The 26876-nt window shown below is 44.0% G+C and overlaps 1 protein-coding gene across 24 annotated transcripts in view; it reads right to left on the reverse strand.

Moving 5' to 3' along the window:
• Window positions 1-26876, reverse strand: part of LOC124011246 (poly(rC)-binding protein 3-like) — a 35746-nt gene extending 8870 nt beyond the window's left edge. For 8 of the 24 annotated variants that reach the window (XM_046324423.1, XM_046324422.1, XM_046324415.1 and 5 more), the window contains exons 1-4: window positions 7418-7650; window positions 410-584; window positions 147-170; window positions 1-14 (exon numbers count right to left, since the gene is read on the reverse strand). The exon at window positions 1-14 is cut by the window's left edge. In XM_046324423.1, coding sequence (XP_046180379.1) covers window positions 1-14; window positions 147-170; window positions 410-490 — 119 coding nt within the window. In that variant the 5' untranslated portion in view covers window positions 491-584; window positions 7418-7650. Of the gene's footprint in view, window positions 15-146; window positions 171-409; window positions 585-7417; window positions 7659-18989; window positions 19113-20442; window positions 20562-26597 lie in introns of those variants that run through there. The other 16 variants (XM_046324421.1, XM_046324420.1, XM_046324414.1 and 13 more) reach the window with 9 other exon arrangements.

Genomic DNA, 26876 nt, shown 5'->3' on the forward strand with positions numbered 1-26876 from the left:
ACTGTCTCTCCTTTCTGAAAAGACAGACAGCAGACAGACAACAGTTAAAACATCGGAGAGATGTCACATTTTAAAAAATGTACTCGTCTTGAAACAGTTTTGTAATATTCATACGATTGTGATGTGTTTATGAACATGATAGTTACCTTTCCAATGATGCTTCCAACCTCCTGCAAAGAAACAGAGGTTCAACAACAGTTAGCATCAACGTCCAACTCAACACATGACAGAGACTATCCCCAAAACCTTGAAAAGCGACCTCTCCTCGTCCCTCACAACCACCAGATCTAAAAACACTTGATATACAGTAACCTATCCAGCCCATTCAGCCAACGGTGGTCGTGAAGGAAAGGAGATAAGGAAAGTAAGCCATATGAGAGTATTGGAACCCAGCCGGTGTGTACTGTACCTTGCCGTGCATCAGAAGCCTGATGGTGAGGGTGACGTTGAGGCCTCCTTCGCCTGGCTGCTGCACCTTGGGTGGTTCCATGTTGGGATTGGATGTGAAGGAAGGGGTGTGGTCACGTAGAAGAGGAGTCCCAGGGCCAATGAGAGTGTGATGCCACAGCCAGCCAACCAGTCACCTGCAAGACAAGAGGGATGAGACACGACCACTCAATATTAGGCCCACTGGAAACAGAGGTACCAAACTACCACTGGATAACATTGATGGATATCATCTTTGAATGAACCAGCTCATGAATACCATTCGAGTTCTGTTCAGACAGGACGAGTTTTATAGACTGTGTGAGTGGCAGACAGTGCTTTAACTCTGGAGGACAATCTTTAACTCTGGGATCTTAATTTGACCTATATTGTCGCAGCAAAAGAATCCTGCAGCAACAGGATTTGAATGTTTACTCCATAATGTTGCTTGATCAGTGGTTAGGCTATTAGCTGGCCAAAAGTGGCCTACATGAAAAGTGCAATAGTGTTAATATAACTGTGTGATGGTGTTGGTTTTCAGTGAATTCATGTAAATTACGAAACTCGTCCTCATTTCCTGCGGTGCAGGAAAATTCTGAGCAACAGAAGGGTGATCAAATTAAGATCCTCCACCTGTACATCATAAAAGTATAGGGACAGGGAAGGCCATAATCCCTGAACCCAGAACTAAATGAGTAGCTCCATTTAATGTTGTTTGACCTTTTTATTTTATTTATATCCATACAAAGGATCCTGATTCATGATTTCGACTGGCTGAGAAAAGATTTCCCGTTCTATATCTATGGATATAGAATGTGAAGTCGTTCATTCTAAATGTTCCGTTGCCATGATGGCTGGCAACGTTCTTATCCATTGCTTGCTAGCCAACCACGGCTAACACAGTCACGTCAAACCGTGCAGCTAGAATAACAGCAACGTTGCTGCATTCAATTTCTTTGTATGTATCCATAAAAACGATGTTTGATTACGACTGGCTGAGAAAAGATGTCCGTCCTGACACGTTCATTCTTAATAGGACAGTGGAGATCGAATTTCAATATTGAAACAATGTTGCAAATGTCAAGAGACAGACAGCGATGTTTGGACAAACCCCTGTTGTTATAAAACCCAAATATTAAGCTAGAAACATGGGGGAAAAAATGTCAAGATGCTTTTTGCAGTGGAAACCAAGTTAATGAATTGGCTGGCTGGGCTGATGAGACACTAGATGCTTAGAGATTTCTCAGATGGAACAGAAAACAAGATTTTTACGTCATAGGCTTACCCCTGCTAAACTGTTTGTTCGTGTATGGCTTAGAACACATCTCAACCAATCACAATTCTTGCTTTGACCAACCCGTTGTAGAAAGAAAGAGTGAGAACCAGAGGTTGTATGAGAGGCCAAACGGAGAGAGTGGGAGGCCACGGGAGGTCTCTGAGATAAGGGAGCGAAGGGTTCTGCAACCAGCTGTCTCTCTCCAATCTCCCAGAGGTCAGATTACATAAAAAGCCTTAATCCGGGTTTAAGAGCCTGGCCTGTGGTGCAGGTCTGCCACAGGGCCTGGTCAGGGACAGAAATAAACCCACTAAAACCAAGTGTGTGGGGGGGGGGGGGGGGGGGGGTGCACGTGGGGAGTGGTAGGCTGGCTGGGGTTATTTGTGGTATTTTGGTGATAGAACTAGATGAGAGGATGGAACCACTCTCTGTGGTATTGTAATAAAAATACTGGTTTATATGGAGCCTCCACATCTGGTCTTCGTGAAGGCATACATGGTGATGGAAATGCCATGGAATTGGGTTGAGTATTTGAAGCATTCTTCAAAAGGCGGCATGCAGAATTTTTTTATTTATTTTTATTTCACCTTTATTTAATCAGGTAGGCTAGTTGAGAACAAGTTCTCATTTGCAACTGCGGCCTGGCCAAGATAAAGCATAGCAGTGTAAACAGACAACACAGAGTTACACATGGAGTAAACAATTAACAAGTCAATAACACAGAAAACAAATCATATAGACTCCAATCAGGTCCACACCTCCTGAGAGCCGTCATGTGTGTCTGAAATGAGAATGTATTTTCTCTCGTGTGCCTGGTGGTGTGTTTGAATAGCCCTCCTACCATCCACCACCTTCTCCCTCATCCACTGCAGCACAATAGAATTAGGTCACAGACTCATGATTCATCCATGCCCCATCCATGCCTTCCAGTCAACTTGATTTTTATTTCAAGAGCTAAATATTAGACACCATTCTCAGACGGAACTCTATTTGAGACAGCGGCAGCATAAAATGTGCCTATTGTGTCCCTTGGTTGAATAATATTTAATTTCATCCCAAACCGTTCACATTTGAATCTGAGCGCAATCAGTTATGTATTAGAATCTATTAGTAGGGTATGCAATTCAGGACACAATACCACTGTATTCAAGAGTGAGGCAACAGAGTGAAGGTTAATAAATGCGTCCGACCGAACACTACATTATCAAAACCAATTGTCTGCATTCGACCAATAGTGTTTTCAAGTGTATTTTCAGTGCTCTGGACAATGTACTGTATGTGTTGACCATTCTCAATCCTCTCTGTTAACAGAGTTATTACATCAACAAGTTGGAAATAAAGAAAATGGGAGATAGAGAGAGAGAAAAGAGAGATCGAGAGATAAAGAGGGAGAGGGAGAGAGAGAGAGAGAGAGAGAGGAAGAGAGAGAGAGAGAAAGAGAGCGAGATAGAGATAGAGAGAGAGAGAAAGAGAGCGAGATAGATAGAGAGAGAAAGAAAGAGAGAGAGAGAGAGAGAGAGAGAGAGAGAGAGAGAGAGAGAGAGAGAGGTAGAGGTAGAGAGAAAGAGAGAGATAGAGAGAGGTAGAGAGAAAGAGAGAAAGAGGTAGAGAGAAAGAGGTAGAGAGAAAGAGGTAGAGAGAAAGAGGTAGAGGTAGAGAGGTAGAGGTAGAGAGGTAGAGGTAGAGAGGTAGAGGTAGAGAGGTAGAGAGAGAGAGGTAGAGAGGTAGAGAGAGAGAGAGAGAGAGAGAGAGAGAGAGAGAGAGAGAGAGAGAGAGAGAGAGAGAGAGAGAGAGAGAGAGAGAGAGCAGTATTTCTCGTGACATCTGATGTAGTTAGTAAGTGGGTCAGAGAGAGCTATGTTGAGCTGCAGAGCTGCTGGCCTCCTCCTCTATGGTGCTCTGCTATTGAATTAATCACGCTTTACGCTCGGGTGGACAACACCGTGCACAAAATGGCTCTTCCTTTTCTTTCATCTCTCCCTTCGTCTGCTGCCCTGCCTGCCCTCAGCCCAGTGCAGAAAAGACAGCAGGCTGCAGCATCACTCCTGGAGAAGAAGCTTTACATCTGCCTGTCTTTCTTTTCATTCCTTGGCTCTTTAATGTAGAGCTAACAATGGAGGATGCCTCCTCTTATGTAGAACCACTGGACTGTGAGTGACCGAGAACACTTGAACTAAATATGAAAAGATAGCTGCCTTCAGTATCTGAAGGGGGTGGGCAGGAGAGAGCTCTGAGTGAGTACAGTCACGGCCCCCTCCACTGAGACAGGTGAGACTTAAATAGAAGTGACGCCATCACTGATCACCTGAAATGATTCTGTCAGCAGTCAGGAAGGAAAGAAGAAATGGAGAGAAAGGTATTTGGGAGAATTGGGTGACATCACCCGGGAATGACAGACAGAGGCCGTCCAGATGCCTTGATTAGTGCTGGGCAAAAGAAAGGAACACACTGACTGGAAGTGGATCAGCACTGCAGTCTTATCATGCACTGTAGAAATGAGCCAGCAAGTTTCTCTGCAGTGTTGCCTCACCTTATCCGGCCTCACCTCTGCCCTTCCCTGCTTCCGGTCAGCTGTGTGTGAGTTGGTGCATGTGCATGTGTGGGAGTTGGTGCATGTGCATGTGTGTGAGTTGGTGCATGTGCATGTGTGTGAGTTGGTGCATGTGCATATGTGGGAGTTGGTGCATGTGCATGTGTGTGAGTTGGTGCATGTGCATGTGTGTGAGTTGGTGCATGTGCATGTGTGTACTGTATGCTTGCTCAAGCTTAGACCAAAGAGAACATGCAATCAGCATCTTTAAGATTTCCTTATTAAGAGATTGGAGATTGTGTTGGAAAATGTGTTTTGTTTGAAAATCTCCACAAAGTCAGAGACTGGTTATATGAAACATCAACCCAAAGGCTCTTACAGGGCACGTGAGAAAAAGACTGAGATCTGGAGGAATGGGAAAATGGAGGACAGAACTTGCAGTATAATCTCGGCCAAAGCCCCGTCATCTGTTCCATTTTAATCCACCGAGCTAGAGATATGTCGTTATGATTTTGATATAAACCCTCCGTAAGCATACCCTTGTGAGCCAAAGCAGTAGAGAGAGGGAGACCACTAAACTGAGGGTGACTCAAGACGTTGGCTTTTCACAAGCAGCGCACCCCACATTCACATACTCTGTATGTTTGCCTGCTCCGACTCTAATTGGCCCCGATTCTACAAATGACCTTTGAGCTCAATCACAGTGTAATTAATAGAGCATGCGTTAACACACAAGCAAACTAGAAAAGGGACGTTTGCAGGCAAAGATAAGAGATGAGTGACGCAGCATTGTAATCTGTTATGAGGAGCCAAGAGAAACATCAGCCAGGGGATCCAGTCCATTCTACATTTTGAACGCACTAAACAGACTTTTCATTAGGAAAGTAGCTGCAGTGAACTACTCACTAAAAGCATGTCAGCACCCTCAAATAGCACCGATATGCCCCGTCAATCACCGTTGACCTCTCACCTCTAACCTTTTAGAAGGCCTATGTTGAGCCTTAAGGATGTCCTATGTATCCTCAATACCATGAGGACGTCACAGAAGGAAACCCCATATGAAGAACTCCATCTACTTTCATGACTCAGGCAGAACCGTCTCCTGCATGACTGAGCCTGTCACTAAAATCATCATTCTACTTCTAATAGATTGGAATGCTGGATTCAAAAATGCCCTGCTGTCAGTAAGTAAGGGCCACAGTGGACAGCAGAGAAGTACATGTTGATATTAGATATTCAAGTTGAACTTGTGTTGCTGTTGCAAAATAAAATAACCAAATATACTTGTTGTTGTACCGAAGGGGCCAGAGACAGAATTGCACCCACCCAAGTTGTCAGATCTTCCTTTGAAAAATAAACTCTTACATGGGGGACAATGAATATAGAATAGAATAGAATAGAATGTGTTGTAGATGCAGGACACTGAGATGTGAGCAGCAGCTCTGGTCTCATCTGACACTAACTAGGCTTTGGTTGCAGTGTGATTGGAGGGGGGAGAAGGGGGGAGGTGGGGAGGGGGCGTCTGTGGTGCTGAGCGAATGGCCTTCCTCTCCTCTACCCGGCTGTGACAGTACACTCTAGAGCTGTCACTCTAGATCAGCCGCCCCTGCGCTGAGACCTCAGCCTACATCACAGTCAAAACAGGGGCGACCACTCACTCCCTCGCACTGAGTAGTGCCCTCACCAGGCAAGGCGACACTGGAGAGAAGAGAGGGATGGGGCATGGGTGGCCCCAAAAACACTTGTCACTGTCCCCTAATTAGAATCCAATCACAAAATGGGGTTGTAAAATGTGCCATTGCCTACGACGGGATAGAGAATGTAGACCCCGTTTTGCGTTGTAGCATTACCATGTTGTACTGTGGCTGTGGTGGTAAAAGAAGAGCGGGCGGTCGGCCATCTTAGATTCCCCACAAATGTACATGAGATCACAGCTTGTCCCTAAGTCAAGGCTCCACTGAATGAGCATGCATGGATTTACAGATCACAGTCATGTTAAATGGGTCGAGTGTAAACACATATCTTTTTTTTATCATTTTGAAATTCTATAATATAATTTTTGATCGTAGTATTTTTACTTCCTTGATAGATTACAAGGATATTTAGTTTTCTAAATTCCAATACAAAATATTCATTTTATCATTTCAACAACAGAAAATAGTGCCAGCCTTCGGTATTGTTATTTGAGATGTCGATTCTGCAATATTTGAACAATTCTGTGATCTTTTAAAACCTGTCCTAACCATTACGGAGGAAACGTACATTCCAACGATTTGGTGCTTCCTTAGTTCAATCCCACGGTTCACATGAAGTAGTGATAATGCCAAATGACACGTTGACTGTTCCTACAGACCAAGAACACCATCAAGAGAGCTAATTTGATTGTGAGCATGATTGGGATAATGGTCGTGAGGACTAGATACATCCATCTCATGGGCTATCAGGTTCTGTTACCATTCAGTGTGGACAAGGTCAGCGGAACCTATCGCAATAGAACGACGCCACTTCTGATCTGCAAAACATCACAATGTCATTAGAACCCACCTTAAAGGAACAATTAACCGATGATTCCATTAAACAATTAGCCCCAATGTATACGATCACAAGGGTGAGTCAATAGCAGGGAACATGGAGGGACCACAAAGAGAGGGGTCCAACCAACCAACAAGCTAACCGGCGATTCTCAAGGGAATACAGAAATACTTTCACAGCACACACATGGGGTCGCAACACCCTTTGTATTTGCCTAATGAAGGACACACTAAGAGCAACGGCTAAAACAATGGAGTCAGATCGATGTCCACTGTATTACAAAACAAAGGGGTTTCAAATAAGGATGTGATTGAGATAATAAACTCTCACCATGTCAACGGCTGCTGTTCCCGCACCACTTAACGATAACTCTACAGACATTCATTCATTATTGAAGACATTTCCCAACTCAACATTGGCCAATATCTCCTGCTGCCAGTTTAAAGCCAGGAGACAACCCATGAAGCCTTTTTTACACATGGTCTAACAGTAGCCTACTGTACGTACATATGATACAGTCAATTACACTATTTTACATTTCCACCATATATGTTTATAAAAATAAATGCATATTTGAATAGTAACAATATGATCATTGGACTCATCAGAGGCCTTCCTCAAACCTGATCTAGAAGCTGAAAAATAGGCATTACCTTCGTTGCAGCGTAAAACAGATGGCGACCACTTTCGACGTTTCGCAAAAGATTAAAAAAACACAGAATGAAAATTATTTTTTCCCTCTCCCCTTTGCTATGCCCAGTCTGGATCGGGATATCTGATTGGTTGGAAAGGCCAAATCACATGGGCGAGACAGAGAACCCGTGACCCCTCTGTAAATAAAATGACGAAATGAAACAGCCTTGCATCCTAGCCGAACAATTTGTGGCAGTGTGATACCCTGACTACACTGACGATGTTGTGGTCTACTGTAAATAGGCTGTATGATGAGGCGGGATGGGGTCACCACCCCCCCCTCCCCGACCCCCAAACAGAAAACAATGGGGGTGCCTAGTGAGGCACACTGGCATTGGGGCATGTCTACAGAGGCGGGGTGTCAAAGTCTGCATAGCCACCCCCAGGCACTCGCCTGTCCTGTAGGTCAATTGTTCCAACCCACCAACTCACCAACTCACCAACCCACCAACCCACCAACACACCAACTCACCAACCTACCAACTCACCAACCCACCAAATCACCAACTCACCAACCCACCAACACACCAACTCACCAACCCACCAACTCACCAACCCACCAACCCACCAACTCACCAACTCACCAACCCACCAACTCACCAACCCACCAACCCACCAACTCACCAACTCACCAACCCACCAACTCACCAACACACCAACCCACCAACTCACCAACTCACCAACCCACCAACTCACCAACACACCAACCCACCAACTCACCAACCCACCAACTCACCAACCCACCAACTCACCAACACACCAACTCACCAACTCACCAACCCACCAACTCACCAACCCACCAACCCACCAACTCACCAACCCACCAACTCACCAACCCACCAACCCACCAACTCACCAACCCACCAACTCACCAACTCACCAACCCACCAACTCACCAACCCACCAACCCATCAACTCACCAACCCACCAACCCACCAACCCACCGCCTTCTTCTCTTGCTGATCATGAACACAACACCCAAAGTATTTTCAGATACAACAACCGCCACGGAACGCCAGCACAAACCCACAGACCCCCAACGTCTGTGACAAGGGACTACCAGGGTTAGTGGTTGGTTTGTGGATTGGGGTGGTGGTCTGTGACAAGGGACTAACAGTGGTTGGTTTGTGGGTTGCGGTGGTGGTCTGTGACAAGGGACCACCAGGGTTAGTGGTTGGTTTGTGGGTTGGGGTGGTGGTCTGTGTGCCCTGGGGGATGAGGCTGGTAGAGAGATGGCGATGCAGAGATCAAAGCCCAGACCCCACATCACATGTCTGTCGTAAGATCCAGCCGCCCTCGAACCAACCTGGCTCCTCCCGGCTGGCTTTTAATCTGCGTGTGTGTGTGAGTGTTTGTGGAATTACAGGGAGCTTTAGAGGCATCCCGTCCAGATTATCCAATCCAGCTAAAATCCAACCCGGTGTCAGATGGACAGTTGTGCAGGGACCCCAGCAGCACAGACAGAATGTAGGGTTTAGGGGGTGGAGGGTTTAGGGGGTGGAGGGTTTAAGGGGGGCGATGTGGGCTACGGGGGTACAGGCATTGGATTAGGGGCAACACAAAAAATGAGGAGTGTGTCCCACCTAAATTTGAATTGTTCAGAGGAAAGCAAGAAGCATATCTCGGTTTATATATGTCCTCTTAAACACTCAACGTCTATCTATCTATCTATCTATCTATCTATCTATCTATCTATCTATCTATCTATCTATCTATCTATCTATCTATCTATCTATCTATCTATCTATTAAATTCAATTAAATTCAAGAGGCTTTATTGGCATGGTAAACATGTGTTAACATTGCCAAAGCAAGTGAGGTAGATAATATACAAAAGTGAAATAAACTATAAAAATGAACAGTAAACATTACACATACAGAAATTTCTAAACAATAAAGACATTACAAATGTCATATTATACATACAGATATATATATATATACAGGGTTGTAACAATGTACAAATGGTTATCAAAATCAAATCAAATCAAATTTTATTTGTCACATACACATGGTTAGCAGATGTTAATGCGAGTGTAGCGAAATGCTTGTGCTTCTAGTTCCGACAATGCAGTGATAACCAACAAGTAATCTAACTAACAATTCCAAAACTACTGTCTTATACACAGTGTCTTGGTCGTACTGATGGTGAGTTGACGCTGATCTTATATTCAGTAGTTCTTCTCGACTGTATGTAATGAAACCTAAGATGACCTGGGGTACTAATGTAAGAAATAACACGTAAAAAAACAAAAAACTGCATAGTTTCCTAGGAACGCGAAGCGAGGCGGCCATCTCAGTCGGCGCCGGAAGAAAGAAACAAAGAAAGAAACACAAGGAAAGAAAGAACACAAGGAAAAATAAATAAGCATAAATACGGGTTGTATTTACAATGGTGTTAGTTTTTCACTGGTTGCCCTTTTCTTGTGGCAACAGGTCTCAAATCTTGCTGCTGTGATGGCACACTGTGGAATTTCCCCCAGTAGATATGGGAGTTTATCAAAATTGGATTTGTTTTCGAATTCTTTGTGGATCTGAGGGAAATATGTATCTCTAATATGGTCATACGTTGGATAGGAGGTTAGGAAGTGCAGTTCAGTTTCCACCTCATTTTGTGAGCAGTGTGCACATAGCCTGTCTTCTCTTGAGAGCCAGGTCTGTCTACGGTGGCCTTTCTCAATAGCAAGGCTATGATCACTAAGACTGTACATAGTCAAAGCTTTCCTTAAGTTTGGGTCAGTCACAGTGGACAGGTATTCTGCCACTGTGTACTCTCTGTTTAGGGCCAAATAGCATTCTAGCTTGCTCTGTTTTTTTGTTAATTCTTTCCAATGTGTCAAGTAATTATCTTTTTGTTTTCTCATAATTTGGTTGTGTCTGTTTGGTTGTGTTTGTGTTTGTGAACAGAGCCCCAGGACCAGCTTGCTTAAGGGACTCTTCTCCAGGTTCATCTCTCTGTAGGTGATGGCTTTGTCATGGAAGGTTTGGGAATCACTTCCTTTTAGGTGGTTGAAGAATTTAACAGCTCTTTTCTGGATTTGGATAATTAGTGGGTATCGGCCTAATTCTGCTCTGCATGCATTACTTGGTGTTCCACGTTGTACACTGAGGATATTTTTGCAGAATTCTGTATGCAGAGTCTCAATTTGGTGTTTGTCCCATTTTGTGAAGTCTTGGTTGGTGAGCGAACCCCAGACCTCACAACCATAAAGGGCAAGTATTTTTAGCCAGATCATAATTGGTATGTTGAAATTTATGTTCCTTTTGATGGCATAGAATGCCCTTCTTGCCTTGTCTCTCAGATCGTTCACAGCTTTGTGGAAGTTACCTGTGGCGCTGATGTTCAGGCCAAGGTATGTATAGTTTTTGTGTGCTCTAGGGCAACAGTGTCTAGATGGAGTTTGTATTTGTGGTCCTGGCGACTGGACCTTTTTTTGGAACACCATTATTTTGGTCTTACTGAGATCTACTGTCAGGGCCCAGGTCTGACAGAATCTGTGCAGAAGATCTAGGTGCTGCTGTAGGCCCTCCTTGGTTGGTGACAGAAGCACCAGATCATCAGCAAACAGTAGACATTTGACTTCGGATTCTAGTAGGGTGAGGCCGGGTGCTGCAGACTTTTCTAGTGCCCTCGCCAATTCACTGATATATATGTTGAAGAGGGTGGAGCTTAAGCTGCATCCCTGTCTCACCCCACGACCCTGTGTGACGAAATGTGTGCATTTTTTTCCAATTTTAACCGCACACTTGTTGTTTGTGTACATGGATTTTATAATGTCGTAAGTTTTACCCCCAACATCACTTTCCATCCATTTGTATAGCAGACCCTCATGCCAAATTGAGTCAAAGGCTTTTTTGAAATCAACAAAGCATGAGAAGACTTTGCCTTTGTTTTGGTTTGTTTGGTTGTCAATTAGGGTGTGCAGGGGGAATACATGGTCTGTTGTACGGTAATTTGGTAAAAAGCCAATTTGACATTTGCTCAGTACATTGTTTTCTTTGAGGAAATGTACGAGTCTGCTGTTAATGATAATGCAGAGGATTTTCCCAAGGTTACTGTTGACGCATATTCCACGGTAGTTATTGGGGTCAAATTTGTCTCCACTTTTGTGGATTGGGGGAATCAGTCCTTGGTTCCATTTTTTGGTGAAGATGCCAGAGCTAAGGATGATGTTAAAGAGTTTTAGTATAGCCAATTGGAATTTGTTGTCTGTATATTTGATAATTTCATTAAGGATACCATCAACACCACAGGCCTTTTTGGGTTGGATATTTTGGATAGATAATTCTTCGTGTTGTTGTTTGTTTAGTGTTTTCCAATTTTCCCAGAAGTGGTTAGAGTCCATGGATTCTTCAATTACATTGAGCTGATATCTGACGTGCTGTTACTTCTTTTTCCGTAGTGTATTTCTTTATTGTTTTAGTGATTCACCATAGTGAAGGCGTAGACTCAGGTTTTCCGGGTCTCTATGTTTTTGGTTGGACAGGTTTCTCAATTTCTTTCTTAGATTTTTTCATTCTTCATCAAACCATTTGTCATTGTTGTTCATTTTCTTTGTTTTTCTAGATTTGATAGGGAATCTGAGAGGTCAAATTACTCTGTTAAGATTTTCTACTGCCAAGTTTACATCTTCACTATTGCAGTGAAACATTTTACCCAGGAAATTGTCTAGAAGGGATTGAATTTGTTTGTTGCCTAATTGTTTTTTTGGTAGGTTTCCAAACTGCATTCCTTCCATCTATAGCATTTGTTAATGTTACTCAGTTCCTTTGGCTTTGATGCCTCGTGATTGGGTATTGCTCTGTTCAAGTAGACTGTGATTTTGCTGTGGTCTGATAGGGGTGTCAGTGGGCTGACTGTGAACGCTCTGAGAGACACTGGGTTGAGGTCAGTGATAAAGTAGTCTACAGTACTACTGCCAAGAGATGAGCTATAGGTGTACCTACCATAGGAGTCCCCTCGAAGCCTACTGTTGACTATGTACATACCCAGCGTGCGACAGAGCTGCAGGAGTTGTGACCCGTTTTTTGTTTGTTATGTTGTCATAGTTGTGCCCAGGGGGGCATATGTAGGAGGGAATGCTGTCAACTGCAGGCAGGTGTTTGTCCCCCTGTGTGCTGAGGGTGTCAGGTTCTTGTCCGGTTCTGGCATTTAGGTCGCCACAATCTATCTATCTATCTATCTATCTATCTATCTATCTATCTATCTATCTATCTATCTATCTATCTATCTATCTATCTATCTATCTATCCCCCCAAAAACACAGAATGATCCCCATAGCCGCCCTACCTCCCCGCCTGTCGATTGGCCCATGGGAGAATACCACAAATAGAGCATTCAATTTGCTCCACATTGAATCACAAGAGGCTGAGAGAGGCACAGTGTCACAGGGAATCTGCTTTATATTCAAATAACGCTGTTGGCTCTCCTTCAAAACCAAGAGTACATGGTGGAAGCCCCACAGACACAGACTTGAACATTTTTCCTCAAGTTATTACCATGTAAGGCCTTGTCCCTATAGTTTTAGACAGCGTCCTCTCCTTGTCTCCTTTCCTTAGGGCCCACTGATCTGAAAGGACTTGATAGGTGAAAGTGATATTGTGGAACTGGGAAACCTGTCCCAGTCGTTGCACCTATCAGTGCTCATGAAGGAAAGAAATACATTTGAGAGTATTGGGACGTGGCCAATGTATTCCTCCATATACCAAGGCAGTCACAGTGCATGTTTTGCAATAAACAGTTATGCACTTGAGATGGCAAGGATATTTACATCTCAAGTCCATGCAAAAGGTCCAGAGTGAGTCTTGTAGAAGGCCTCTTTACCTAGTAGTATTCATATGGTCAGGCAGTATACAGTATCTTACCGGTTCAGATGAAGGGAAAGTTCCAGAGGAGGAGATGGAGGTTCAGTTTGGGATCAGACAAACATGGAGGACAATGGACACTCTGAGGTATGGGCTGGCTGGCCTGCTTCTATATGTAAACTTTCCCTCATAGCCTCCAGCAAGGTGACCAGCCCAGCCCAGCCCAATCCAGACTAGCCCTCGGTGGGAGAAGCACCCTCCCCATAGCCACCCCAGTCCCCTGTCAGGTACAGGCAGGCCTGATGGAGGCAGAAGGGCGTGAAGGAGAGAGGGAGCGAGGGAGAGAGGGATCAGGAGGAACAGCCAATCCTGCTAGTGATTGTTGACGTGGTGACTGAAGGAGGCGGGGCTGACCTCACTGAGGTACCAAATAACGAGTGTTGTGTGAGTGTGTCTATGTGTGTGTGTGTGTGTGTGTGTGTGTGTGTGTGTGTGTGTGTGTGTGTGTGTGTGTGTGTGTGTGTGTGTGTGTGTGTGTGTGTGTGTGTGTGTGTGTGTGTGTGTGTGTGTGTGTGTGTGTGTGTGTGTGTGTGTGTGTGTGTGTGTGTGTGTGTGTGTGTTTGGGTGTGTGCGTGCGTGTGCGTGTGCGTGTGCGTGTGTGTTTCACAAAGGGCCTTTTGTGGAAGCGATTATCTAAGCACTTCCCCTGACCCAATGAACATTTTATATCAATACTTTTTATGCAACCAACTAACGTATCCTGGGCTGCATGATCATTAAAAATGTCATTATTGATTGCGGAGAAGCCACAAGCCACATGCCCTTGGTCCCATGCTTTGTCTACAGTACCTAACAAACAGACACTGAATAAGATTTGTCTTACAACATACTTTACAGCCAGGCAGAATGGTGCTTTAACAAGTTTAACAAGGGCCCAGTTTTTCTAAACTTATCTGGATTTTGCCTATCGGATAGGATTAAATGCATAGAAATAGAATGAATAGGACAGATGTATCATTGACTTGAATGGGGACTCCTGCTCTATTCATTCTGTTTCTAGGCATTTTATATTTCTGCGCATCGCTTTTGAAAAACTGGGCCCTGATGTCCGGTTTTGATCATAGAATAGAGCCGTGTAATCTTTGACCATCTTTTCATCCCAATGAGCAGCATTACACGCCTGTGGGGATAAGAGTGCACGGCACTTCTTTCTGTCTCAGGCAAAACAACAGACCTCCTCTGCTGGGCTGCTTCCTCTCCCCTCCCCTTCTAAAAGCCTCCCCTTCCCCTCTGTGCCCCCACAGCCCCATAATCCACACCAACAATCCCAGCCCCTAATGGAAAATATGGCCTGACCCTCTCCACTGATGTGGTCAATGCAGCCAGTAATGGGTCCACATTGCCTTGCAGCTAAAACCAATAATGAATGGGGTGAAATGGAACTTCAACCATGTTGGTCTGTCTCTTGTGTCACGTGTCGTATGTGGTCTTCCTTTAGTAATGCCAGTGTCCGTACATACAGAGGAATAGTCCTTTCAACTTCTAATCAAACGCAACATTCACTGACGCTATTCACCTCCTCAATAGATTGTTGTTTTTGCGACATCATTTCTCAACGAGCGATTTGTAGATTTGTCAGTGTTCTATAAGTCATTATAAACAGGGTGGTTTGAGCCCTGAATGCTGATTGGCTGACAGCCATGGTATATCAGACAGTATACCACTGGTATGATAAACCATTTATTTTTAATGCTCTAATTACGTTGGTAACCCATTTATAACAGGAATAAGGCACCTCAGGGGTTTGTGGTAAATGGCCAATATACCACGACTAAGACCAGCCCTTAACCGTGATATATTGGCTATATACCACACCCCCCTTGGGTGTAATTGTTTAAATAACATATCCTATACAGTACAAGTTACACTAATCAAGTCAAATGACCACATTGATGGAAAATCCATCCACGGTTAGAATTAGTGATGATATCAGACATGTGGGTTATACGGTTTAGTGCTATGTGATGACATCAGACATGTAGGTCAGGACAGAGACTATAACCAGCCAAAGTACCACAGCACCGTGGATACAGGACAGGGGTTATAACCAGCCAGAGTACTGCATCACCATGGATACAGGACAGAGATTATGACCAGCCAAAGTACCGCACCACCATGGATACAGGACAGAGATTATAACCAGCCAGAGTACTGCACCACCATGAATACAGTACAGAGATTATAACCAGCCAGAGTACTGCACCACCATGGATACAGGACAGAGATTATAACCAGCCAGAGTACTGCACCACCATGGATACAGGACAGAGATTATAACCAGCCAGAGTACTGCATCACCATGGATATAAAACAGAGATTATAACCAGCCAAAGTACCGCACCACCATCGATACATTTACATTTACATTTACACAGGACAGAGATTATAACCAGCCAGAGTACTGCACCACCATGGATATAAAACAGAGATTATAACCAGCCAAAGTACTGCACCACCATCGATACAGAACAGGGATTATAACCAGCCAGAGTACTGCACCACCATCGATACAGAACAGGGATTATAACCAGCCAGAGTACTGCATCACCATGGATACAGGACTGAGATTATAACCAGCCAGAGTACTGCACCACCATGGATATAAAACAGAGATTATAACCAGCCAAAGTACCGCAACACCATTGATACAGAACAGGTATTATAACCAGCCAGAGTACTGCACCACCATGGATATAGGACAGAGATTATAACCAGCCAGAGTACTGCACCACCATGGATACAGGACAGAGATTATAACCAGCCAGAGTACTGCATCACCATGGATATAGGACAGAGATTATAACCAGCCAAAGTACCGCAGCACCATCGATCCAGGACAGGGATTATAACCAGCCAGAGTACTGCATCACCATGGATATAGGACAGAGATTATAACCAGCCAAAGTACCGCAGCACCATCGATACAGGACAGAGATTATAACCAGCCAGAGTACTGTACCACCATGGATACAGGACAGAGATTATAACCAGCCAGAGTACTGCACCACCATGGATATAGGACAGAGATTATAACCAGCCAGAGTACTGCATCACAATGGATATAGGACAGAGATTATAACCAGACAGAGTACTGCATCACAATGGATATAGGACAGAGATTATAACCAGACAGAGTACTGCATCACAATGGATATAGGACAGAGATTATATCCAGCCAGAGTACTGCACCACCATGGATATAGGACAGAGATTATAAACAGCCAGAGTACTGCACCACCATGGATATAGGACAGAGATTATATCCTTGCTGTCCCCGGTCCACCTGACTGTGCTGCTGCTCCAGTTTCAACTGTTCTGCCTTGTTATTTTTCGACCATGCTGGTCATTTATGAACATTTGAACATCTTGGCCATGTTCTGTTATAATCTCCACCCGGCACAGCCAGAAGAGGACTGGCCACCACACATAGCCTGGTTCCTCTCTAGGTTTCTTCCTAGGTTTTGGCCTTCCTAGGGAGTTTTTCCTAGCCACCGTGCTTCTACACCTGCATTGCTTGCTGTTTGGGGTTTTAGGCTGGGTTTCTGTACAGCACGTTGAGATATCAGCTGATGTACGAAGGGCTATATAAATACATTTGATTTGATTTGATTTGATAACCAGCCAGAGTACTGCACCACCATGGATATAGGACAGAGATTATAACCAGCCAGAGTACTGCACCACCATGGATATAGGAGAGAGATTATAACCAGCCAAAGTACCACAGCACCATTGATACAGGACAGATATTATAACCAGCCAGAGTACTGCACCACCATGGATACAGGACAGAGATTATAAACAGCCAGAGTACTGCACCACCATGGACATAGGACAGAGATTATAACCAGCCAGAGTACTGCACCACCATGGATATAGGACAGAGATTATAAACAGCCAGAGTACTGCACCACCATGGATATAGGACAGAGATTATAAACAGCCAGAGTACTGCACCACCATGGATATAGGACAGAGATTATAAACAGCCAGAGTACTGCATCACCATGGATATAGGACAGAGATTATAACCAGCCAGAGTACTACACCACCATGGATATAGGACAGAGATTATAACCAGCCAGAGTACTTCATCACCATGGATACAGGACAGAGATTATAACCAGCCAGAGTACTGCACCACCATGGATACAGGACAGATATTATAACCAGCCAGAGTACTGCACCACCATGGATATAGGACAAAGATTATAACCAGCCAGAGTACTGCACCACCATGGATAAAGGACAGAGACTATAACCAGCCAGAGTACTGCACCACCATGGATATAGGACAGAGATTATAACCAGCCAGAGTACTGCACCACCATGGATAAAGGACAGAGATTATAACCAGCCAGAGTACTGCGGGGTGCAGCTAGTGGAAGCACTAGTGGTAGTCTGTAATATCTGTCTCTTCCATTAAGGATCTGCAGAGGGCACAGAAGAGAGAGGGGACTTTGTCTCCCTTTTTGTTTAGATGGATAAAGCTACATGTACCATGCTCTAGGGTCTCCCTCTCTGTGTTCTACTCTCTCCTATCCCTCCTCTCTCTCTTTTTTCTCCTCTCTCTCTTTGACTGTCTTCTCGTAGGCTATCTGAAGCATACATCACTTGTTTTGAGATGATTAATGACTGTGCACATTTTGCTGGTAGTTGAGGGAGATGTGTGTATGTGTATGTGTGCCTGTTTATACCTGCACTGTTGATCCTGGGGTCAATAGAAACACTTTGTCTAATACTGCCGACACATAGTGTGATATAAATTGAACTTGACCCCGTCAGTTGAACTGGCACCCGGAGCATCTCACCCACATGTGCAGAGGGAGGTGGCATGTTCTCACCTGTAGGTCTTCAATCTCATAGCTTGGTGACCGGGACGACTATACAAACACTGTAGAATACATCACAGAAGGTAAGAGGCCCAAGGTAAGAGGCTTCTAAGCATACTGTACGTATCACCATTCACCACCCACTCACCACGGTGAGCACTTAAAGCTTGGAGACTGGGACACATGTTTATCCCTGACAAGTAGGCTACAGACCACACACACAGACACCAAATGCACAAGAAATGACACACAAATGCCTGCACTTGCACACTCCTGCACTGACTGGCTGTAAGCTAAAGCTGCCAGTGCGGCAGAGCCAGTTGCGGTGACAAAGGACACAAGATACCCAGGGTGTCAGAGGGAGAGTGGCCTTAGCCACTGTGTGTGTGTGTGTGTGTGTGTGTGTGTGTGTGTGTGTGTGTGTGTGTGTGTGTGCGTGCGTGCGTGCGTGCGTGCGTGCGTGCGTGCGTGCGTGCGTGCGTGCGTGTGTGCGTGCGTGCGTGTGTACGTGCGTGCGTGTGTGTGTGTGCGCGTGTGTGTGTGTTGACAGTGGCACATCAAGCATTACAGAGGCTAGAGGCAAAGAAAGTCACCAGACCCTCAGAGATGGCCCTTTGCAACCATGGCACTACACATTAAACTCTGCAGCAGCTTGGGTGTAGGCCTCGGGTGTAGGCCTCAGGTGTAGGCCTCGGGTGTAGGCCTATGGACTGCACTGGGCGTCTTTAGTTAAGCATAGACTTAATGTGCTTTTAATAGAAAAAAACTAAAGAGGCGAGGGTAAGGCAGGGCAGGGCAAGGGAGGGAGGGCAGGGGAGGGGTAGGTAGGGACTTACCACAGACAAGCTGGACCACTGGGATCAGGACATGGGCAGTGGTTGTGTTTGGAGGAGGGAGAGCTAGGTGGCTGACAGACTGGTTCAGATCATCAGCTCCAGCAGGACCAGCATCAACCCATTCTAGAGAGAGGAGGAAAACATAAGAACCATTAAGAATACATTTCAAACTGTTACCACTTTTTTTTATTACAGACAAATGTGAATATTCATGACTGAAACGCAGTACTGTAAAATAGAGCATACTGTAAAATAAATTATTTCAGCCCACATGAAAAAATGCTCCAGTTTACTAGAGCGTACTACAGTACTTACTACATAATTTTGTAGTAATCTGTAGTATACTGTAGAATACTATACCACACACTGAAGTATGCCTCGATCATGTGTAGTATTACTATATCATGTTGTAGTACATCGTAGAATACTATAGTAAATACAACAGTATACTATATTCAGCAAAATCACTACAGTAAATACTACAGTAACTACAGTACCACATTTGCATACAGTATAACCTGCCCATTCCCCTCCCCCATGTCTCAATTTGTGCCAACCATAACTAAGAAGCCAACCATAAGTAAGAAACCTACATGCCAAGAATAGACCATATATAGTGTTTCTTACAGGTTATAGAAAAGAGCAGAAGTGATGAACTATCCGTTCAGAACCACTCCTACCTACCTACAGGTTATGGAACATCTAATCTTTTAGTATTTCTCCAGTAGGTGAAAGCCTCCACTTCTAGGTCGAAGATAATAAAACTGGGGCCCGAAATCGGCTCTGGCATTTCTAACATATTGGCCCATATTTTTCCTTGAGGCCCACATGAAGGCCCATTTTTTTTCTTGAGGCTCCTCAATGGCCCATTTTATTCCTTGAGGCCCCCTATATTATTCAGATAAAGATAATTTTGCACAACAAACCCAAGTTAGACAGGCCCAATGGGCTAAAACTGGACCAGCCCATCTGGCATTTGCCCGAAATGCCAGATGGTCAGTCTGCCCCTGGCTAAAAGGCAGAACAAACACCATATGTGGACCTACACCATTAGTGTATGCATAAATGGCTTTCATCATTAGTAAACTCAACAAAAACTCAAATTAGTAGCATTCCCTTCTGCTGCTGAAAATAACAGCCTCCTTATATTGTGTGAAAAGGTGTATGTGTGTATTTGTGTGTGTGTGTGTGTGTGTGTGTGTGTGTGTGTGTGTGTGTGTGTGTGTGTGTGTGTGTGTGTGTGTGTGTGTGTGTGTGTGTGTGTGTGTGTGTGTGTGTGTGTGTGTGTGTGTGTGTGTGTGTGTGTGTGTGTGTGTGTGTGTGTGTGTGTGCGTGCGTGCGTGTGTGTGTGTGTGTGTGCGTGCGTGCGTGCGTGTGTGTGTGCGTGCGTGTGTGTGTGTGTGTGTTGATTATCAGCCTAATGGGTAATGTCAGAAGATCATGCTGTTCTTACCAAAGAGGGGTCCAGGAAATCTCCTTGCTGTTCTCCTCCATGTCATGGGACCCTGTCTTATCCCACATTCCAGAATAACATGGAAGATTCCACCTCTCCACTTCTGATCCACCCAGAGACTAGAGAAAGAGTCAAACATTTGCAGGCAGGGGTTAAATGTGAGTTTTGATTGAACATTGACTATCTCAATCAACCGCTCTTCCATTATTATTTCTGATTTCCCCTATTGGACCCCCTGAAATGCTTTAGATAGAATTGACCATAATATAGATGATGACATTGTCTCCAGATCTTGATTAGATAGTCGGCCAGTGGGAGGTCAGCGGATGTCGTCAACATCAATGGCACACAATGATAACCTGCCACTCTGAGGGTGGTTTAGGACAAGTCGTATGTGTTCAATGTGCTTGGCCTTCCAAAGGAAAGGAGTCATTTTACCGCTGTGGCTGCTGTTTCAACAGGATAACAGTGCCCTCTGTTGGTCACTGTGTTCAAATACAACTCCCTGTTGGACTGAGGACAGAAATGCTCTGAATGCAATATGCTATTACATCAGAAGGCTTCTTAGCAAAGCCTACCACGATGAATCAGACGGTTTCATATTTTATGACCTCTAAAAGGAAGTCCTGTGCTGTCTTCTGCCCCTTCTCACTTTCACCACCTTAAAGGGGCAATCTGCAGTTGCTAAAGTTGAAGTCGGAGGTTTACGTACACTTCGGTTGGAGTCATTAAAACGTGTTTTTCATCCACTCCACCAACGTTTTTGTTAATGAACTGTAGTTTTGGCAAGTCGGTTAGGACATCTACTTTGTGCATGACACGACTAATCTTTCCAACAATTGTTTACAGACAGATTATTTAATTTATAATTCACTGTATCACAATTCCAGTGGGTCAGAAGTTCACATACACTAAATTGACTGTGCCTTTAAACAGCTTGGAAAAGTCCAGAAAATGATGTCATGGCATTAGAAGCTTCTGATAGGCTAATTGACATCATTTGAGTCAATTGGAGGTGTACCTGTGGATGTATTTCAAGGCCTACCTTCTAACTCAGTGCCTCTTTGCTTGACATCATGGGAAAATCAAAAGAAATCAGCCAAGAAAAATAATTGTAGACCTCCACAAGTCTGGTTCATCCTTGGGAGAAATTTCCAAACGACTGAAGGTACCATGTTCATCTGTACAAACAATAGTAAACAAGTATAAACACCATGGGACCACGCAGCCGTCATACCGCTCAGGAAGGAGACGCATTCTGTCTCTTAAAGATGAACGTACTTTGGTGCAAAAAGTGCAAATCAATCCCAGAACAACAGCAAAGGACATTGTGAAGATGCTGGAGGAAACAGGTACAAAAGTATCTATATATATACAGTAAAACGAGTCCTATATCGACATAACCTGAAAGGCCACTCAGCAAGGAAGAAGCCACTTCTCCAAAACCGCCATCAAAAAGCCAGACCAAGGTTTGCAACTACACATGGGGATCGTACTTTTTTGGAGAAATGTCCTCTGGTCTCATGAAACAAAAATAGATCGGTTTGGTCATAATGACCATCATTATGCTTGGAGGAAAAAGGGGGATGCTTGCAAGCTGAAGAACACCATCCCAACCATGAAGCACAGGGTGACAGCATCATGTTGTGGGGGTGCTTTGGAGCAGGAGGGACTGGTGCACTTCACAAAATAGATGGCATCATGAGGAAAGACAATTATGTGGATATATTGAAGCAACATCTCAAGGAGTTAAGCTTGGTCGCAAATGGGTCTTCCAAATGGACAATGACCCCAAGCATACTTCCAAAGTTGTGGCAAAATGGCTTAAGGAGAACAAAGTCAAGGTATTGGAGTGGCCATCACAAAACCCTGACCTCAATCCTATAGAAAATGAGTGGGCAGAACTGAAAAAGCGTGTGCGAGCAAGAAGTCCTACAAACCTGACTCAGTTACACCAGCTCTGTCAGGAGGAATGGGCCAAATTCACCCAACTTATTGTGGGAAGCTTGTTGAAGGCTGCCTAACACGTTTGACCCAAGTTAAACAATTTAAAGGCAATGCTACCAAATACTAATTGAGTGTTCTGACCCACTGGGAATGTGATGAAAGAAATAAAAGCTGAAATAAATCATTCTCTCTACTATTATTCTGACATTTCACATTCTTAAAATAAAGTGGTGATCCTAACTGACCTTTGACTAGGATTAAATGTCAGAAATTGTGAAAAACTGAGTTTAAATGTATTTGGCTAAGGTGTATGCAAACTTCTGACTTCAACTGTACATTTTTGGACATATGGACGTATGATATGTACCCATTGATTCTTGAATAACATAACTTATAGATTCCTTATGAGCTTAGTTCAACTACCGTACTCCATCAGAACCACAAAATATAAACTTCTTTTACTCCAATGTTTGTAAACATTGTACTTGTAAACAAACAGTGCCTAGCCTCAAAACATGCTTATAACTATAATGTTGATATGTTGGTTGGTCTAACCTTGCATCTATATCTCTGTCTATGAATTTGAAAGTGGAAACATTATCATTATCAAATAATTATCATTATTTCAACTGTGGATTGCCCCTTTAAAGTAATCATCTACCTCTTTATTTCCTCCCTCCATTTTCTCCCTCTTTCAACCTCTTGCTGAGAGAAATATCCCTGCTCTCTAATTGTACGTTGCTTTGACATCAACATCGTAAAGGCCGTTAGTAAGAGTATATTAGTGATGATAATAACCATGTTGGTTTAAGAACTGAAATAATGGCCGTTAGTAAGAGTATATTAGTGATGATAATAACCATGTTGGTTTAAGAACTGAAATAATGGCCGTTAGTAAGAGTATGTTAGTGATGATAATCACCATGTTGGTTTAAGTACTGAAATAATGGCCGTTAGTAAGAGTATGTTAGTGATGATAATCACCATGTTGGTTTAAGTACTGAAATAATGGCCGTTAGTAAGAGTATGTTAGTGATGATAATCACCATGTTGGTTTAAGTACTGAAATTATGGCTGTTAGTAAGAGTATGTTAGTGATGATAATCACCATGTTGGTTTAAGTACTGAAATTATGGCTGTTAGTATGTGTAACTTTACCCTGTGAACCACACAGTCAGGGCTTTCTGACAACAACAGTCACAAGGGCTGCGGTATCAACCAAAATGCGATGCTTTGAAATGAGACTGAGTTCCATAAGACTAAATAGTGTGTATAACATGATTTCCATGTCAGTCTGAGGCGAATTCCCTGTTCCGGTCTACTCAGCTAATTCTAGAATACAGGCAGAAATACAACAGCTCAAAGAGAGGACTGAGATGTCTGCCTTCGTCTCTGATCCTATTCTACATCTATAGGTGTGTATAGTTCATATGTACTGTAGCTAACCTGGAAGTGCAGATGGTTTGCACAAGGTTGTTTCAACAACAACTTTGCCGTGTGCGTGTCAACCGAGACGGCCAGACAATCCATTCTCTCCAGAAATGCTTGTGTACCAAACAGGGACAGACAATGCTTGCATAGACACGTGACAAAACAGCATCACCGATTGGATGAAGACAAATTATATTTTACACATCCTCGTCCCCTGAGTATTCTGTGCTTCGTACTCATCTTTACCCCCCCCCCCTTCCCAAAGAGGGAGCGATCTGGGAGAGTGGCTCGGCTTACTGTAAGAAGCTGCAGTGACAATCATCAGTTGCTCTTTCAACTCCGTGTGCTGCACCTGCAGACGATTAGGAGGAAATGTGTCTAAAGGAAACAGTGAGCCGTCTATAATCCTCCTGTCAACATCATAAAACTGACTAATGGTTGTCAAACCAGGTTATGGAGGGAAGGAGGGAGAGAGAGAGAGAGGGAGAGAGAGAGAGAGAGAGAGAGAGAGAGAGAGAGAGAGAGAGAGAGAGAGAGAGAGAGAGAGAGAGAGAGAGAGAGAGAGAGAGAGAGAGAGAAAGAAAGAAAAAGACAGAGATCGAGAGATGAGAAAGAGAGAGGAAGAGAGAGGACAAACAGAGAGAGAGATTGTTTTTCTCTGAGACAGAAATATCTCTATTTCCCAGGCCATAACTCTCCTCTGTGTGGCCAGTGAACGGAGAGAGGACTCAGGTTTCTCTCTCAGGCCTGAGTATCACTTACACTACATCCTGTCATGAGTTATGGTGCAAATGGGTGCAGGAGGACTTAGAATAGAATACAACCTAATGAGCCTATTGAACACAGAGGTGTGGTAATGAGAAGCTATTGTATCATCCCTAACGTCCATCAATGGGTAAGTAAAGTCCTTCCTCCCTTATTGTTGACAGGACAATACACATTTACACAAGAAGGTGCTAGCACGCACACACACAACCACTTACACGTCAGATCTGTCAAAATGTCCTCCAATTTCCATACGGCTGCGTTTTCTGTTCCATTTGGGGCCCTGAGTTCTATAAGCCATCATCATCAGTTTTCCTCCTTACACCTGATAAAAACAGCTCATGTCAGCTCCTTGTTGTAGAGCCATATGGGAGTAAATGGAACTGCCAAAACCCTGAGGCATGTACACAGCAGGTATGTTTCAGAGCTGCAGTACTATGGAAGCATAGAGCCGATACTGAACATAGATTACAACATGATACGGCTCCACTGCAAACACCTGCACACTTCAGAGAGTTATTATGACATTCGAACTACTCTTACGATTTCAATAAAAGTCACATTATTGAGCTGCATTTCCCACACTCGTTAAAAAACATGAATCCATCCTATTGAGAGGTTGACAATGGAACAATAAGACACAGTACTGCCTGAATGGCAGGTTCTGCATCTTGAATGTCTTTTGAACTCTGCTGTCCGACTGTACAGACAGAGGGTTACTGAGAAGTCAAGGATACAACGTTAACAGCACTATTGGCGAACCGTTTCGTCGCTCGACTATTCAAGCCATAGACACCGCATCCTTGTGTTCTTACTCCAAACAACAGTCGTTGGATTGTTAACAAAGACGTGTGAAGCTTGTAAGGGGGAAAAATGTCCACATTTATTTGACTCTGTTTGTTTCTAGTACAAGTAGCTATGCATCTAATAAAACAAGATGCCATGAGAATATTTGTATAATCACCACCAGTTGATATATGTTTGAAATGAGTCAAGATGACCCCAACAAACCGGTATCACATGCAGGTCACAGTAGTTACAATGTACTGGTACTAACTGGCTAGTAAAAGCACAGTCGTATGTATACAGGACAATATTTATTTGAGGGACTACATCAACACACTCAGCCCTCCCTCCTAACTAGATTCAAAACAGGAAGTCCAATCAGACAGCCAGCAGAGCACATCCTGTCCCTCCTCAGTACCAGTCAGCATGCCTTCCCTCTAAACCCTGTTTACAGAAGGGAATGCAGTGAGGCCATGGCTTTGATTCAATTTAGCAGGTAATTACACTATCTGGTAAGGCAATTATCCTGTGTGCAACATAATTCCATTTGCTGGCTAATGGTGCTCCCACAACCTCCACAGTACAGGAGACAATGCATTTCTAAGAGGGGAAGTAGGGATACTGTTTTGTACCTACTGTTGGAGCATCTGTGGGCTAATTAGGTCAAAGCCTATGACAACAACAGCCTAAAAGAACAACAAAACACGTGTCAGCCTGGTACAAACAACCACCACTGCACCCGAGCATGAATTTACTTTTTATTTTAAACTTTCAAATGAGGTGAGACTGCCATGCCCAGAGAGCAGGATACCCATGTTTCAAAGACCAAAATAGAGGTGAGAGATAATGGACCTCTTTTAGACTGAGCTTAGTCTGGGTAGATGAAATCCATGTGGCCTTGCTGGCTGATTTAATCCCCTGCTTCTTTCTCTCCCTCCCTGCCTCCCTCTGAGCAGACTCACCAGAGCCATGATCTGCATGGAGGAAGAAGGGCCAGGCAAGCAGGCGTTTTTGAACAGCAGCCAAGGAGGAAAAAGGGAAGAGAGCTTCTCAGGATCACTGGGCTGTATGCAATGCCAACTGTCTTGAATATCTCTGACCTGACAACACTTGATTAGAAAACTGCAATATGGTGTAAACTTATCCAGGGTCGTAATTCATCAGACATCTGAAATTAGAGGAAGCTAGATAAAGTCCTGTTCTGAATAGGAAAGAGTGGTGCTTACCTTGACCTGGGAGAGGGAGGGATGGACAGATGAGGAGAGTCACAGGGATGGAGAGTAGAGGGTCCAGGCAGGGAAGGGGTCTGGGTAGGTCCCAATGGGGTAGTCCAGGAGAGGGAACGAGAGAGGAGTAGAGAGGAGAGGAAGGACAGGGAATAGGGAGACAGGGAGGTGAAACATAAACGCTACTCTCTCCCTTTCTCTCTCTCACACACACACCCAAACACACACTCACACAGCCTACAGAAAGGTACTAACACAAGCAGTTACTCCCAGGATGGG

This window comes from Oncorhynchus gorbuscha, linkage group LG23, assembly GCF_021184085.1.
Source record: "Oncorhynchus gorbuscha isolate QuinsamMale2020 ecotype Even-year linkage group LG23, OgorEven_v1.0, whole genome shotgun sequence".
Lineage (NCBI taxonomy): Eukaryota > Metazoa > Chordata > Actinopteri > Salmoniformes > Salmonidae > Oncorhynchus > Oncorhynchus gorbuscha.